We start from the raw sequence: 15859 nt of genomic DNA, 5'->3' as shown, positions 1-15859 counted from the left end.
TGTTTCATTATTACCTATTATTCTAACTTCCTTTGATCCATCAGTATTAGGACTTAGAGTATAAGTGACAAGGATTTTGTAAGTCATGGTGTACAGGTATAAGTCCTAAGAAAATAATACTCTGAAAGGCAGGAGTAAGTTAATTACCGGTCTAGTGCTGTGAATGTTTTATGGGCACAGGTGAGTATGTTGTGTTAGCAAATATCCTCGACTGGTAATCCCACGCCGTCACCTGTTCCCACTTAAAGGTTACCACTTATTAAATGTAAGGTAACTCTATATTATCATATTAGAGAGGCAGGCCCTGCACTCCTGAAAAACAAAAGACAGATGTTGTGGCTCGAATATGAATTTACCTTAAATAAATGAAAAGACAGGAGGCATTTAGCAAAACAGGAAAACTTGGGTTAATTAAATGCAGTGCTTGGGAAATATCAACAGAGGCACGTCGGAAGACAGTCTTGAAGTACAGAAGTTTTGGCCACACATATATGTATCTTTGAGCGTACAATAAAATGCTTAAACATACTTTGGAAGCATCATAGTCATAAATAATCACCTGATAAGGGGGACACAGGTGTCTCTCGACCTCGAGAAGAGCTAGTCTGGGCCAGCGTGTGCGTGTCCAGATGTCTGGTGTGGTGAGCAAGTGATCACTCCATGCAGTGTTTGTCGTGATTGGCAGAGTGCTCCTAACTGCATGTGGCATCTAACTTTGTAGTATTTTGGGAACACCCGTGCTTTTGCCCAAATGTGTTTTATTGGGGCCAATCTCCTCAGTCCTGTTTGTGGTGTGACTACCTGTCTGTGGTATAATCAGGGTTTTCTCTTGGTGCGCGTTTGTCTTTGGACTAAGTGTAACCCCACCTGCGACCCGTCAATCGGTAGGCTTTGGTTTGGGTTCCAGGGCCTGTCTGACCACATATCTGACTCGGTGTTGATGGGGAGGTCACCTTAAATGAATCCGCACGGCAATGATGCAAGGAGGCCCGGGCGGAGTTCATGCTACACGGAACTCCGCAAAGTTAAAAAAAAACTCTGCAGATCAACGAGGAGTTCCGCGAGTGGGCACAGTTTCTCACCTCACCAGTTCACATGATGTTTTCGGTCATACGCAAATGGGATCTCACGCCAGAAATCGCACTCGAACTGCACCACACAGTTTGCATGGGTGCGGCCATCTTGGTTTTTGCTCTGCTTATGGTGCTGGGCCTACTTTTCAATTCCTGCCCAATCTCTTTAATTCTACCCCTTTGAAACCTATCTATCTCTCCTTTTTAGGTCATGCCTAGCGACGTAGCACTTGCGCTGCACGCCTTGGCGAGACTTATTGTCGTTGACTTGGGTTTGAAAGGGGGCAGGAGATGTGCACTTGTAGGGAAGACAGCAGTTGTGCACGTGTGCAGCGGCGTTAGCACAACGCTAAGGACAGCCGATGTGCAAGCGTAGGGCTCGTGGCACGTTAACACGCCTCCTGCTTGCTTGCACGTACAGTGGTGTTAGCACAACTCAAAGGACAGTAGATGTGCACGCGTCCTGTGATTCTTTTTTTAAGAGACATGCACGCGGCCGGCGCACGGCGTGATCACATGTCCTGCTCCCTTGTTCGTTGGCTCCCTGCTGCCCAGAACCAAGACTTACACAGGCTTCTCTCACACCCGGTAAACATCTACAGACATGCTGCCTTCGGTGAGTGGCGTCACCGAGCGGAGTGCTGGCGACGCGGGGGTGTCCGGAGGCCGGGGGGAGGGAGGGCACGGCAATGTTTCATTTATGTTACAGATGCTTGTTTTCCCTTTCTCCCCAAAAAATTTTGTGAGGAGGCTACTGAAGGGGAGCTCCCAGCAGCGCCTCACTCCTGGAGGTTCGATTTAGGGGCTCAGCTACCGTCTCTTCCGGGTTTCCAGCCTGCCGAGCTCCTCGTAGCCCTGGTAGAAGGCGTCAAACTCCCCGGCACTCCAGCCCCTCCAGACAGCCAGGCACCAATCCATGTTTTCTTTCACGAAGCAGCACACAACCTTGTCTTTGCCCACCATCGCTGCGTCCACCAGCCTCCTGGGGGAGGAAGACACAGCGTTATAGAATTGGGTTACATTAGCTTTTCTAAGAAAAGAGCTGGCAGATCCTGGAAACATCTGAAAATATAAACGCTCTACACAAGGCTCTCTATTAATAATAATATTTTTTTTTAAACGTTGAGAGGGGGGACTTATATTATGCAACAGAAGCGAGTTTTGCGCAAGCCCCGTGTGAGGCTTTTTCATGCCTCGGGGTCGCATGCTTCTGTGACGGGCTTTGTAAGAGGGTCATTTGGGGTTTGGGATGTAATTAAATGCAAATCCTTGTGTGGTACGCGCATGAAAGGCCACACGCAGGCCACTAGTGGCGATGGAAAAGTCGGCCTCCCCGCCCCTTCACCTTTTATGTATTTCTTTGCTTTTTCACCCACGTCATGGCAAATTTGCTTCGTGAAGTAAGAGCTCTGCGCACATATTCTTTAACAGGTTTCTCTGCCTTCCTCAAATTTACAGGGTATTTTTTATTCTCTATTAGAAATGCATTGCATTTTTCTAACCCCTCAATTAGTTGCCTTGTGTGAGTTTCGGGATTCTAGTCCGGGCAACTCTTTGGAGTACCCCTTCTTTCTTCTTTCTTTTTTTTTTGCATATTTATGTAGCGCGAACTCGACCCGAAGGTATTGGAGCGCTTTACATGAGCACCGTATTTACATTACACATTCAGGCACGGGGAGATTAAGTGATTTGCCCAGAATCACAGGATGTTGATGCGACCTCGAGGCTCGAACCCTGGTTTCCTGCACCAAAGTCGGCAGTTTAAGCCTGCCATGAGCAGTAAGGAATGCGGTCACACTTCCATGGGCACCAGTCTGTCTTTCCCATGGGCACCAGTCTGTCTTTCCCCACAGCATCAGCATTATGAGCATGGTTCAACTACTCAGTCTTTGCAATTCAGGTACTCCAAGACCGTAAGTGCAAAAATGTAAAAAAACTCCACCTATTGCCTCACACAAACCTGCCTACCGACATACAATCAACCTCCACATATCCAAAATCAACCCACGGCGCAGCACTGAGAACCTGCCTCCCTCAGGACAGCCTCTTGTGGACTGCTTGAGCTAATCCTCCAACGTAGAGAATTCCCCAAGGCACCTAGAACAAACAGACTTGCTGAAGGCCACCGACTATCCAATCTTAAGAAAAAAAATACAATTTGCCTGTTCCATAAAACCACAATCTTTCAATGGTCTACAGAAGACTGCTTTCAGATGTCAGGTCATTGAAAATAAGACCTGGTACCCAATGAGGGCTGGCGCTAATCACCTGCAGCCATCGACACAAATTAAGGACGGCATAAAACTCCACTTGATAACCTTAGTGGTGGGTCATTTTTTCTGGAGGGGTTGCACGCACGGAGGTGGGTGGAGGACAGGAGAAGCGGATACTATGAGCATGGCTGCCATTTCTGCCTTTTGGAAGGGGGCTCTCCCTCTTCTTTAACCACCAGTGCCTCTCAGTCCTTCTTTTTCTCTGTCTCCACTGGCTCTTTCCCCTTGCCTCACCCCTTGTGTGTGGTTCCTTTCTTTTCATGTCACCGCACTCCGCTATAGTGCTATAGAGTGGCCTTTCGTAAGTGTGAGCGCTAAAGGGACGATCACCATTACCAGACTTAAAGATAGCAGTACAGTGACAAAGGGAACAAGCATTTGCAATGCAATAGGTCTCGCATTTGCGAGAGTTTGAGCTATTGGCATTGTAAATGACAATGCCTTTTTTTATACGTTTAAAAACCTGCAAGCGGTGCATTAACACGCACTTTGTACGTATAGTCCTTGCTTATGAGAAGCAAAGCTGGCAGTCTCTTTTACTGCCAGCCTTGCTTCTCGTAAGCAAGAACTATACGTCCAAAGTGCGTTTTTATGCACCGCTTGTAGGTTTTCATAACAAATGAATAAAAGGCATTGTCATTTATAATGCCAATAGCTCCAACTCTCGCAAATGCAAGACCTATTGCATTGCAAATGCTTGTTTATTTATAACCTTACCCTGTGTCCTTGTGTTCTTGTACTGTATTTTGTTTTGTATTTTTTTGTGCTGTTGCATGACTTTTGTACTTTTTTATTTGTCACTTTACATTCTAACTTTTTGTCCTTCCTTCCTTCTTCTTTCTTCTACTTTTTTCTCTCGTCCCCACCCAGTGCCATGGCAGAGCGGAGGAGCGGCAGCGCCAGGTCCCCGAACCAGCACCACCAGCCGCAACCACCTACCTTTCGGTAGGCCGCACCACGAAGGCGCGCAGCCCCGTGCGTTATTCTCAGAGGTAAAGGTGACTGCGCTAGATTTTTATGTGCAGCACCATCTACCCTCCAAACTGGCAGCAGGTGGCTGGCCTGGCAGTGGGTACACTCTCCGGGAGCATAGGCAGCGGTGGGAGAGGGTGCGCTGGGCTTTGCACCACTGCTCTGGGGACCGGTGCACCCACCAGCACCTTACGCACCGGGGGCAGACATCCTGGATAGAGACCGGGACCTGCTAGAATATCCTTCAAAAGGAAATAAACTGTTTTTTTTTTAAACTTTTGTGTTGCTGTGTTTATTCTGCTTTAATTCTTTTCAGTTAGAGCTTTTGCCATTTGCATTTAGCTTTACGAGAGCGGGTCATGGTGGCTTTGAATAGTCTAAACACATCGAATGGCCCTAGGGGACCATCGATGTACTGCTACTGTGCCACCCACTTCATAATTTTTTGGCACACAGCATTGTTTACAATTTTTCTTTTTTCTTTCTGGCTACTCCTGTTCACCATCACTCATCTCGCCAGGATGCAGCAGCCCGGCTGCGGAAGCAGAAGCTGGAAGCGATACGGGCCGAGTGCCAGTGACTGGTGCCCGTGGAAGAGGAGGAGGCAGCTACCTAGAGCTCCAACCAGGCCCCAGCACCTCCAGCTTCTTCCAATCCACAACATCGGTGCCGCAGTCAGAAGGCAGCTGCCCGCCAGCAATCACACACTGCTGCCCCCCTCTCAGGCCGTACTCTAATACGCTGCGCCCATTCAAGTCTGGCGACGGATGGAGGCCCGGCAGAGGCGAATGGAGAGGCAACTCAATGAGCTCCTGCGCCTGGTCCTCCGTGCCTCGTGCCCTCTGCCCCTTTTTAACTTTTGTTGCTGTGGGTGGGGAGGGTGGGCATGTGGGAGTTGGGATCACAGTTTATACAGTTGGGACCTTGCAGGCTTAGTATATGGTGCACACTTATTTAAGTGATGCTCCTTGCACTAATCCAGGCAACCCTTTTGGCGATTGTAGTGGTCTTTGATAACCATTAAATTGTTCTCAAAGTGGTAGCTGTGGAGAGCAGCCTTTAGGCTTATCTTGAAGGAGTGTTGAGCAGCTTGTTTTTTTAGTTTAATCATGTAGTGTAGCTTAAGTGAAAAAGAACTACACAGTGTTTATATAAAAAGACTTCTATTTATTACACAACACTCACTAACACATTGTGGTACTTTAAAATTCGGAACCACATCGGAGGCATGGCCCTATCATGCCGATTTTAGCATCAGAGAACCGCAAATGGCAAATACGATATATGCGAGTGTTTTTATCGTGTTTCATCAATGGAATGACCTTGTATATGATACTGCCTATTGATCCCGTATTTAGGAACGATAGCCATTTATGTGGTTGCCCTCACATAGGCTGCACTAAGGCCATACCCAGGCTTTAGGACACGTACAGTTTCTTCTGACTCCTTCGTGACCTGTGCAAAGTGACTCCGCTGGCCGAGGTCAATCCTGTCACACCAGTTGCTGTTTCCTCGGCTACATGAGATTAGCATAAGGGCCTGACACACCATAAAGTCTTTCCATCCCACGCGTACCCTGACTAATCTCTTTCACTCCTGACTCTGTTTCTTGCTTTATGGCTCGTTTACGATGAGGAGGTGCCCGTGTTTATTGGGGTCTGCTGATATCTGATGAGGGTTCTGAGCCTTGCTGGGAAAATAATTGTGGGCTGGCCAAACTGAAATGTGGAATCGTCATCATGACTCTGTTTCCCTGTTTGAAAGGAATGCATGTAAATAACCATACCGTAAAACGAGGAATGTTTGCCTGAAGCGTAATATTTTGTATAAAAGGAGAAGACTGGTTTTGTAAGGTTGAGCAGTCTCCTGAGAACATACACGCGCTGTACTTCTAGGGTTGCTGTTACTGGCTGCAGCCAATAAAAACGATCTTTGACTCCACCAAGAGGACTCTGTGTTTCTGTGGTCCAAAACAGGAAGAACCCGAAGTCTACGGGTGTGTCCCCTGGCACCGCTGGGTTCTAAAAACCCAGTACTTCAGTTGGCGCCCAACTCGGGGCGATTTCAGCGGTACCGGTCCAAGCCAGAGGTTCGTGAGGAGCTTCGTGTGGAAATTCTGGAGAAAGGCCGCCACTTCATCGACCCCTGCATGTCGACGTGGTCCGAAAGTCTTTACTACGAGATTCTCCGCGTCCCGACGGCTACAAAGGACTGATGCCCTGACTATCGCCCTGCTTTGGACCCTTGATGATTTGGTAGAGCGAAACGATTAAAGGAGTCTTCTGGTGAAGTCATCGATACCTCAGTTAAGTATACAAGTGGAGCGTCTCCTAGTCCTTAGTTTGGTTCTTAGTTTGGTATTCCTTTTTGGGATCGCTTTGATTTGGAGTTTGCAAGCGCCAAAACCGAAGGACTCGTGTATTCACGAGACTATCGTATTAGATAATCCTTTGAAGTTTGAAACTAGACCAGTGAGCAAAGATGCCTGGTTCTAGTATATTTGGAAATTTGTTTTGTTTGGGTTGTAATAGGGACTCCCGATTGGAGGATTCGTGTCCGGTTCCTCCAATTGGAACTCCAACTTATGAGCTTTATGTGAAACATGGTGTGGGCCCCATCACGTATAATGAAGTATGGATCCGATACACCAGAAAGGATGGTGTTTTAAAATGGCCCCAATATGGTAGTTTCGAGACAGATATCTTAGATAACCTAGAAGTTAAACTTTTTAAAAAGAAAGCCCGGCCGGCGATGTTTGATTCGTTCCGCCTATGGCGAAAGGAAGCCAAACAGAAAGAAATTAAATTAGCAAAGAAGAATAGAAAGGAAAAAGGTATGTTGATAATGCAAGCGGCTGTACAGTTTAAAGATAATGAGGAAGAACAAATGGATGAGCAGTTGCTCAGACAACGTAAACTAGGGATCGATAAATGCTACCCAGTTTTCCCGTCCCTTCAGCAAAGCGCGTTAGAAGAGAAGGAGAAAGATCCCCTAATGTCACATTTGCTGAGTTTGCCACCTTCATACGCGCAGAGCGCTACAGCACCTCCGCAACCTTTAAATGTACAGCCCCCAGGTAATTTACCGCAAGCTTTCCTGCAACTACCAGCTCCTCCCTTGCCGCAAGCTTTCCTGCAACCGCCAGCTCCTCCTTTGCTGGCTCCTGTCCCTACGGCGCAGCCCTCTCAAGGGCCGCCGGTTTCGCCACCTAACTCCTCTGCACTTCCTGCGACTCTGCCTAGTGCATCAACTGCCTCTCCCGGTGCCCTTCCTGGTACCATCCCTGTACCTGTATCTGCACCCGTTTTCCTTCCCTCTGTCTTTCCCCCCTGTTCTTGCCTCAACCACTCCTTCTACACGACAACGAATAACTAGTGCGGTCACTAGTTTAATGTCGCCTCTCTTCGGGTTACCAAGTGTGACCCCTGGTTCACAGCGTAAGCAGCTGCGTAGTCAGCTGCCTGGTCCAGAAGAGAAAGAAGTATTAGACCGCATGGCACGAAAATGGATTGTTTATCCTTCAATGTATGATGTGGAATCTGTTGTGAGTGTTTTTCATCAATGGGAAGCACCGAAACAGAGATACGTTTTTGAACAGATGTGTGTTTTCCTCTGCGAGGAATTGGAGGACAATGATTTGGAAGTAAATCCACAGGATTTGTGCCGCTTACGGTTTGAATTCGAAAAAGGTACGATTGTGGGTTCTGATGTGGAAGAAGCAATTGCGAAATTGTTGTCTTTTAGGATTGAAGATCCTTCCCAGTCACTGTTTAAGCATGACTCATCTAGTAGAAAAGCGCGACAGTACCCTATGAGGGAAGCTCCTCCGGTATGCAAGGAAGCCGTTGCAGCCGATGCCGGTCGAGGCATCGCCGCTGCTCCAGCTCATTTTCAGCGTGTTTGGGTGCATGTCCCTTGGAGACGATCTGAAGTTTTATCCCTTAAACAAACGTTACCTGACCCCCGCAAAAACCCTGCAGGATGTTATAAAGAGTTATCACAGACCACGGGATCCTGTGTCATGAATTTAGCTGGCATAGATTTGTTGTTCGGGAGTGTTGTTCCGCAGCCTTTGTGGGGATTGATTCGTAATGCAGACCATGCTGCAGAATTGGGTGACACTTGGGCTAATATCATTGCTACAGACGCTAGACAAGTTGGCGGTGCAAAACCTGAGCCCGCGGTAGCAGAACTCCCCGGTAGAATAATTACCTATATGAAAACTTTAATGCCCGCGATGCGGGTGAATTGGGATAAGTTATCGGCATGCAAACAGAAGAAAGATGAGTCAGTGTCAGATTTCTTCACCAGGTTTGAAGAAACATTTATCGACCATAGTGGACAAGATATGAGTACGGAAGGTGGTCAAAGATTATTTGTTGACAAATTTGTGCATAATTTACTTCCTGAGTTGTGTAAGAAACTGAAAGATTCTGAGAGTTCTTGGGCTGTTTCCTCCTCAGCACAAATACTGGCTACTGCACAGTATTACGAAAATAGAGATAAAGATGAGAAAGATAGAGCAGACAAGAAAACAAAAGAATTAAAAACGAAGGTCCTTTTACAGCAGGCTTACCCGCCACGTGGAGGTCAGAATAACTATAGGCAAGAACAGGATATCTATCAACAACCCCAACAGTTTCAGAATAACATGCAAAGGTTTGGGTATTCTCAACCACGTGTTCCTGTAGGCCCCAATCAGTGTTCATATTGCAAAGAAGAAGGTCATTTTAAGTATAATTGTCCCATTTTGTTACAATGTGCTAATGGCGTTTTTAGTGCCAGAGGAAGAGGTAATCAGCAAGCGCCTAGAGGTAGAGGGCGTGGGAATGTTCTGCAGAACGTGCGTCCTCTTCCAACTCAAAATACGATCAATAGCTTTGATCAGCAAGCCAATGTAACTGGTAGGACAGCTCAGTACTATAACGATGATTATTATGCAGAAGATGAAAATGCGGAAGGTAATGATTACTAGGATAGCCGTAGACAAAGAGAGGGAGTTGTTTCAGTGCCAGTGGATCAGAGTGGACCGTATGTCAAGGTGACTACAGCGGGCGTGTCAGAGCCTTTTCTGTTGGATACTGGTGCTGCAAAAAGTTCAATCATGCATTCAAAACTCCCTGGCGCACCTTTGTCTGGCGACATGAATGTTTCGGTAGGTTTTTCTGGCGCCCCGGTTAGAAACCCAATCTCTAGTCCTATGCCCCTTTCTGTTGGACCTTATGAGCTGAAAGCACCCCTTATCCTAACCACAGGTTGTGGTGAAAACCGTTAGGATTGGATTTGTTAAAGAGATTACATGCGACATTGTATTGTTCTCCGTCGGGAGTGCAACTTACACTGGGTAAAGAAGTGATTTCTCCAATGTATTTGTCAAAGAATAAACTGCCAGCTGAATTGTCGTCTCTTCCGGATGTCCTTTGGGCTTCTGGCCTTAATGATGTGGGTCTATTGGAAATACCGCCATACGTGGTGACTCTGAAAGCCAATGTTAAATTGCCACGCATTCCCCAGTACAAGATCTCTAATGAAGGTGAGAAAGCGTTGTTAGCAATTCTCTATGATTTGATTGAAAAAGACGTAATTGAAGAGACAAGAGGCAACGTTTGCAATAGTCCTGTTCTGCCTGTTTTAAAACGTACTGACCCTTCACAGCCACCTGTTTACAGATTTGTGATCGATCTTAGAGAGGTAAATAAGATAGTTGTGCTACAGTTTCCAGTTGTCCCTGATATAACTGCTTTGTTAACTATGATTCCAGCTTCCGCTGCCTGGTTCTCAGTGGTTGACTTAAAGAATGCTTTCTTTAGCATCCCGATCACAGAGGAGAGCAGGGATATTTTTGGCTTCAGTCTAGGAGGACGAAGCTTCCGTTTTAAACGTGCTCCACAGGGCTACTGTGAAAGTCCATCAATATACAGCCAGGCTTTAAAAGCACAGCTTGATGCCATTGTTTTACCTAGTGGTGCCACCCTTATTCAGTATGTTGATGATTTATTAATAGCCGCGGATACTGAGGAGATTTGTAAAGAAGCTACATTGTCATTGTTGCGTCACTTGTCTGTGTTTCATCACAAAGTGTCTCTCTCAAAACTGCAATATTGTCGAAAAGAAGTGACCTACTTAGGTCATCTCTTTTCGAAGGAGGGAAGAAAACTGACCCCAGAAAGAATTCAGGCCATTGCACAACTGAGTGTGCCAAGAACACAGAGAGAAGTGCGTGCTTTCTTGGGTATTACTTCATACTGTAGGCAGTGGATCCCGAGTTTTTCTTTGCTGGCAAAACCTTTAATAGCATTCACATGTAAAGATACACCGAATCCCGTCCCATGGTCTGAAGATTGTCAGAAAAGTTTTTCCGAATTGCGTAAAGCATTATGTTCAGCTCCTGTGTTGGGTACTCCCGACTACAGCAAGCCTTTTACACTGTATGTTCACGAGAGAGAAGGTTGTGTGTTAGCAGTGTTGACACAGTCTGTTGGAGATAAACAGCGTCCATGCGCGTATTTCTCGTCGACTTTAGACCCGGTAGCTAAAGCATTGCCAAGGTGCTTGAGAGCCACAGCGGCAGCAGCTGTGTCTATTCGACAGTCTGCTGGTTTAGTAATGGATAACATGTTGATTGTGATGGTTCCACATGCAGTGGACACGTTGTTAAACAGGACCAAGACACAGCACTTAACTAGTGCTTGATTGTCAGGTTACGAGTTGACACTATTAGCGAGTCATGTACACATAAAGAGGTGCAACACGTTGAATCCAGCTACTTTATTGCCAATTTCAGCAGACACAGATGGGATTGAAAAGCATGATTGTCTGTTCAGAACAGAAGAAGAAACAAAAGGAAGAGTGGATCTTAAAGATACTGCCTTGGCTGAGTGTGATGGTACCTTATGGGTGGATGGTTCATGCTTCAAGCTCCCGAATGGTGATACGACTGCCGCATATGCTGTTACGACTTTGCACACGGTTGTTGAAACTGCACGTATACCACATAATTCGGCTCAAGCAGCAGAGTTAATCGCACTCACAAGAGCATGCGTGTTGTCAAAAGGAATGAAAGTGAACATATATACTGACAGTCAGTATGCCTTTGGCGTAGCCCATAGTTTTGGACGCTTGTGGAAAGAACGTGGATTCTTGACTTCGCATGGCACTAAGATTCAGAATGGTCAGTTGGTGAATGATCTCCTTGAGTCACTGACCCTACCATTACAAGTTGCGATTGTGAAATGCAGTGCACACAAGGTTACTGACGATGTTGGCCGTGGTAATGCATTGGCGGATGAAACCGCAAAAGAAACAGCAAAGAATGTGAAGAATCGAATGTATGTTGCAGGCCCTGCAAGATGGGTTGGTGATGTTGGAATGTGTGAAGATACAATAGAAAGTGTGAAGTCCATTCAAGCTGAAGCTTCAGAGAAACAATTAAGCGAGTGGAAAGAAAGTACGGGTAAATTGGATGAGAATGGTTGTTGGGTTGACTTGTACGAACAGCAGCGATGGCTGTTACCTGATGCGTATGTACTTGCAGTGGTGACAATGGCTCATGGAATGGCCCATATCAGTGTGAAAGGGATTTGTAAGTTGTTGGCTCCAGTATGGCAAAATGCTGGAATTCCTAAATGTGCAGAGAACGTGGTCAAGAATTGCATGGTGTGTCTGAAATACAATCCTGGTAGAGGAACACCAACTCCAGCTGGTCATTTTGCGCCTCCAACGTATCCGTTCGAGGTTTTGCAGCTAGATTTCATCCACATGGAAAGGTGCAACAATTTGAAATATGTACTCGTTGTTGTCTGCGCTTTTTCAAGGTGGATAGAAGCATATCCCCTGAAAGACAATACTGCCTTATCCACAGCTAAAGTCCTTGTCAAAGAATTCTTCCCTAGGTTTGGAATGCCAAGAATGGTATGGAGTGATAATGGAAGTGAATTTGTGGGTCGAGTGATGAAAAATGTATGCGAGGGACTAGGCATTAGGCAAAAATTTCACGCTGCAAATCACCCCCAATCAGCTGGACTAGTAGAGTGCTACAACGGCACTTTAAAACTCAAGTTGGCTAAGATTCAGGCAAGCTCCGTTCTTAAATGGCCTGACGCACTGCCCTTAGCACTCCTATCAACAAGAATGACTGCGCACTCACGAGTGGGACTTAGTCCCTACGAGATTCTGTTTGGCCGTCCGGCCAATATATGGGGAGTGCCAAGGCCTACAAAATTCAGCGAGATCGAACATCCAGTACTGCTTGATTATCTGTATGAATTGACGGCTAAATTGCGTGTTTTACACCAACAGGTGCATGATACTCTGCCTCAGGTCTCTGAAGCTCCAGGGCATTCTATCAATCCTGGATCACGGGTTCTAGTCAAAAACTTTCAACGGACCAAGAATGATGAGCCCTGTTGGACCGGTCCCCATCTCGTCCTTCTCTCGACGCGATCAGCTGTTCGAGTGAAGGGGAAAAAGAACTGGATCCACGGCGCACATTGTAAGAGGGTCCCTTTGCCTCTGCCTTACGACCGGTGGGTCCAGGAGGGGATCGCTGATTCTGAAACTGAGACCGTGCCTCGTTTTCTACCCTTTAGCGATGCACGCGTAAAAGGAACAAGCTCTGAGCAAGAGAGTGACAATATTTTGCAAGAAGCTGTGCCACCGTCAATTCGATTGAACACTACAGAGCCTGAACTCTTGTTTCAAGACCAAACCGTACCTGGAAAGAACCGATACAACTTGAGACCAAGAACTATGGACAAATAAAAATTATTTGTGCATCTCTCTCTCTCTCTCATCTGAGAAACTTTTTGATTTTTGTTTTTTCCGAACCACCATCCGGGTTCAGCTGTAAGGTCGCGGTGCCAAGACTTTGGGGTACAAGCCGGAGACGTTAGGTCAACGGTTCTGGTTGGTCTAGGGCGTTCCCTGGACTGACAGGTGTACTTCTGAACAGAAGACACTCACCCGCCGCGAACAGCACGATTAGAGGATGGAGTTTTTCATGATGGAGAGACCCGTTGAGGAAATGAATTTTAAGAGTAAAAAATGTAAAGTAATGAATAGCAAACGTTTTGCAATATTATGGCTGTTTGTAGTATTTAGTATGATGATGTTTTCTGTAGGTTATGTATTATTGTCTTCTCAAATGCCATTTACACCCACTATACAGCCCATACCTCCTCCTACTGTCTCCTTACACTCTTTCCACCCTCTGCCTGAACACGAACAAGCTAGAAGTTCTGAGTTCGTAAACAATTCATTTATTCAACTCCTGCACCAACACCAACTAGTTATGAATACAACAAGCCTTGGTAACATCAAGTCTCGTGGAAAGGACAAAAAGTCAGCGGGGCAGACCAGCAAGGTCTGGGGGACTCACCCAGCAAGGGTAAGTCAGGACAGGTCTGAAGCAACCAGGGGAGCCCTTTGGATTTGTAGGAAAGTCTTCAGGGGACCCACAAGCGAGCTGGCAAGGGATCGCAAAGACGCCTCGGGAGGATCCACTCAACAGGGACCCACGATCACTCGGGATGGGGTAGGCCTCTGATCTTTGGAGAGATCTCTGCTAGAGGCTTGGACCAATTGTGGCCCAAAACACAGGTTCATAGAAAGTTGTGGAAGGGTTGCACTCGACAATAGTGCACGGTAACCAGGGATTGCGGTTCCTCGTCACTCGTGGGGTCCACTTGCCTCAGCGTCACTGGGGACTCACGATGGTCTTAGAGAAGTCAGGAAATCCTCTTCCTGGGCTGCAGGGACTTCGGGCTCCGGCGGGAGTGGTGGAGTTTGCGACCAATGTTGCAGTTTGTGGTGCCTGCCAAGCAGGGGAGTCACTCCTTGACTCCAAGGGAGATTCTTCAGTCTTCCAGAGGTAGTGAAACATCGAAGGTCTGTGATTCTTCTTCAGATCATCGTCAAGGGATATCTAGTTTGCAATGGCAAGGGTTCCCTAACTCATACTAGAAGGAAGGGAGGGACTAGCTCTATGACCCCACCTATGGGAGGGTCAGGGGAGTGGGTGGCTACACCCACTTCCCTTTGTCCAGTTTCGCGCCAGAGCAGGGGCAGGTAGCCCCTGAGCCGGTTTGAACTGGTGTATGCACAGAGGAGCCTACTGCTCCCCCAGTGCAGGACTTCAAAGCACTCTAAGAGTGCACCCACCCAGCCCCAATATACTAAACCCTGTCTGGGAGGTGGTCACACCTCCCTGTGACAGGATACCTATTGTTGGGCTTCCTCCACTGCGAGTTTCGGTCATCAGCAGGAGGGCAGCTGTTGGAAAGCGGTTCCCGGGGAGGCTGCGGAGTGTGCTCCCGTCCACCCTGGGGCCCACCTTTCCCAGAATTAGGCCGAGCAAGAGCAGAGAGGCCCTGCCTGGCAGGGTCTCGCACCTAGGATCGCACGCGCTGCGCTTACTCGCTCTTCGGATAGAGGGACACCACACAGTAGGTCGTTTATAAGGTAATAAGTCTTTATCGGTAGTTGTCAGGGATCTTTATGATCCGGTAAGCAGGTACCAAAGTAAATGCCACAAGCGGCAGCGATCTGGTGATGAGGGAAATAGGGGGTAGCGGGACAGTCTTTGAATCAGTGTCTCTGCGAGTTATCCGGCGCCCAGCTCTCAATCCTCGAGCTGAGGGGATGTTGCTTCTCTCGGCGATCTCTACCGATCTTCTTGGAGGAACAGGCCGCGAGTCACTCAGCAGGCACCGGAGGGTCTTAGTTCAGGGAGCCGCGACGGCGTCAGCAGGGCTCAGATGGATCAGAGTTCGGGGAGCCACGACGGCGTCAGCAGGGCTCAGATGGTCTCAGGGTTCGGGGAGCCGCGACGGCGTCAGCAGGGCTCAGATGGTTTCAGAGTTCGGGGAGCCGCGACAGCGTCCGCAGGGCTCAGGTGGTTTCAGAGTTCGGATCGCGATCTTCTGTTCAGTGAGCGATCGAGCCGCGACCAGGTCAGCAGGCTCTCGTCAGTCCAGGTCTTCTCTGCCTCTCGTCCCTTCAGCACCCCTTGTTATACTCCCCTTCCTCTTTGAAGTCCGGGGTCCTCGCGGAGAGGGGTCTGGTGCCTGGGGGCGGTGTGTCGGGGTTTCCTGTCGCTCAGCCCCTTGATCTGTTCAGGTGGGTCTGGGAGGGACTCCAGACGCCCAGTAGGAGAGGCGCCCGCTCACCGGGGGCCTGGTGGCCGATCGAAACCTCCCTCGGGGAAGAGACCAGAGGTGTGACAGAGTCGGCGCCTCTCAGTCTGGTTTGGGGGGGGTGTCGTTCTCCCTCGGCCGGGCATGCGTGTTGGGGATCTGTTCGGCCCTCGGGATGTTGGTCCACGGAAGCCGAAAGGCCGTGCCCACGAGGTTCGGCGTGTTTGTAGTGTGTCTTGCTGGTCGGGAGGGCCCACGCCACGAGGCCGGTCTCACACGTGCCCCCCCCAGCTGAAAGGTGGGGAGAACTACCCATCCACTTGGGAGTTCTCCTCGCTGAAGCGGAAGAATCGGGACAGGCCGTCCGCATTGGCGTGGTCAGTCCGAGGCGATGTTCCACAGTGAAATC

At 48.0% G+C, this 15859-nt stretch overlaps 2 protein-coding genes across 4 annotated transcripts in view; both read left to right on the top strand.

Annotated features, from left to right (window-relative positions):
- LOC146808613 (NACHT, LRR and PYD domains-containing protein 3-like) overlaps nucleotides 1–15859 on the top strand; it is an 879818-nt gene that overhangs the window by 725640 nt on the left and 138319 nt on the right. Inside the window, exon 12 of one of the 3 annotated variants that reach the window (XM_085623638.1) lies at nucleotides 4217–4410. The exons of the other annotated variants lie outside the window; for them this stretch is intronic. Within the exon in view, the coding sequence (XP_085479764.1) occupies nucleotides 4217–4295 (79 nt within the window). The 3' untranslated portion in view covers nucleotides 4296–4410. Of the gene's footprint in view, nucleotides 1–4216; nucleotides 4411–15859 lie in introns of those variants that run through there. 3 annotated transcript variants of the gene reach the window in all.
- LOC146808614 (uncharacterized) lies at nucleotides 7917–13078 on the top strand. The gene is made up of 2 exons (XM_085620674.1): nucleotides 7917–8147; nucleotides 12617–13078. The coding sequence occupies exons 1-2, from the start codon at nucleotides 7917–7919 to the stop codon at nucleotides 13076–13078; spliced, it is 693 nt and encodes a 230-aa protein (XP_085476800.1).

Source organism: Triturus cristatus, chromosome 8 (genome assembly GCF_964204655.1).
Source record: "Triturus cristatus chromosome 8, aTriCri1.1, whole genome shotgun sequence".
In the NCBI taxonomy this organism is placed as follows: domain Eukaryota; kingdom Metazoa; phylum Chordata; class Amphibia; order Caudata; family Salamandridae; genus Triturus; species Triturus cristatus.
The sequence above is the reverse complement of the archived record's forward strand: the minus strand, read 5'-3'. Positions and strand labels throughout refer to the sequence as shown.

Coding starts and splice junctions, on each gene's coding strand:
- LOC146808614 (XM_085620674.1), top strand. CDS start 7,917: ATGTGTGTTTTCCTCTGCGAGGAATTGGAGGACAATGATTTGGAAGTA. Junction 8,148..12,616: donor CTATGAGGGAAGCTCCTCCG/GTATGCAAGGAA, acceptor TTACACCAACAG/GTGCATGATACTCTGCCTCA.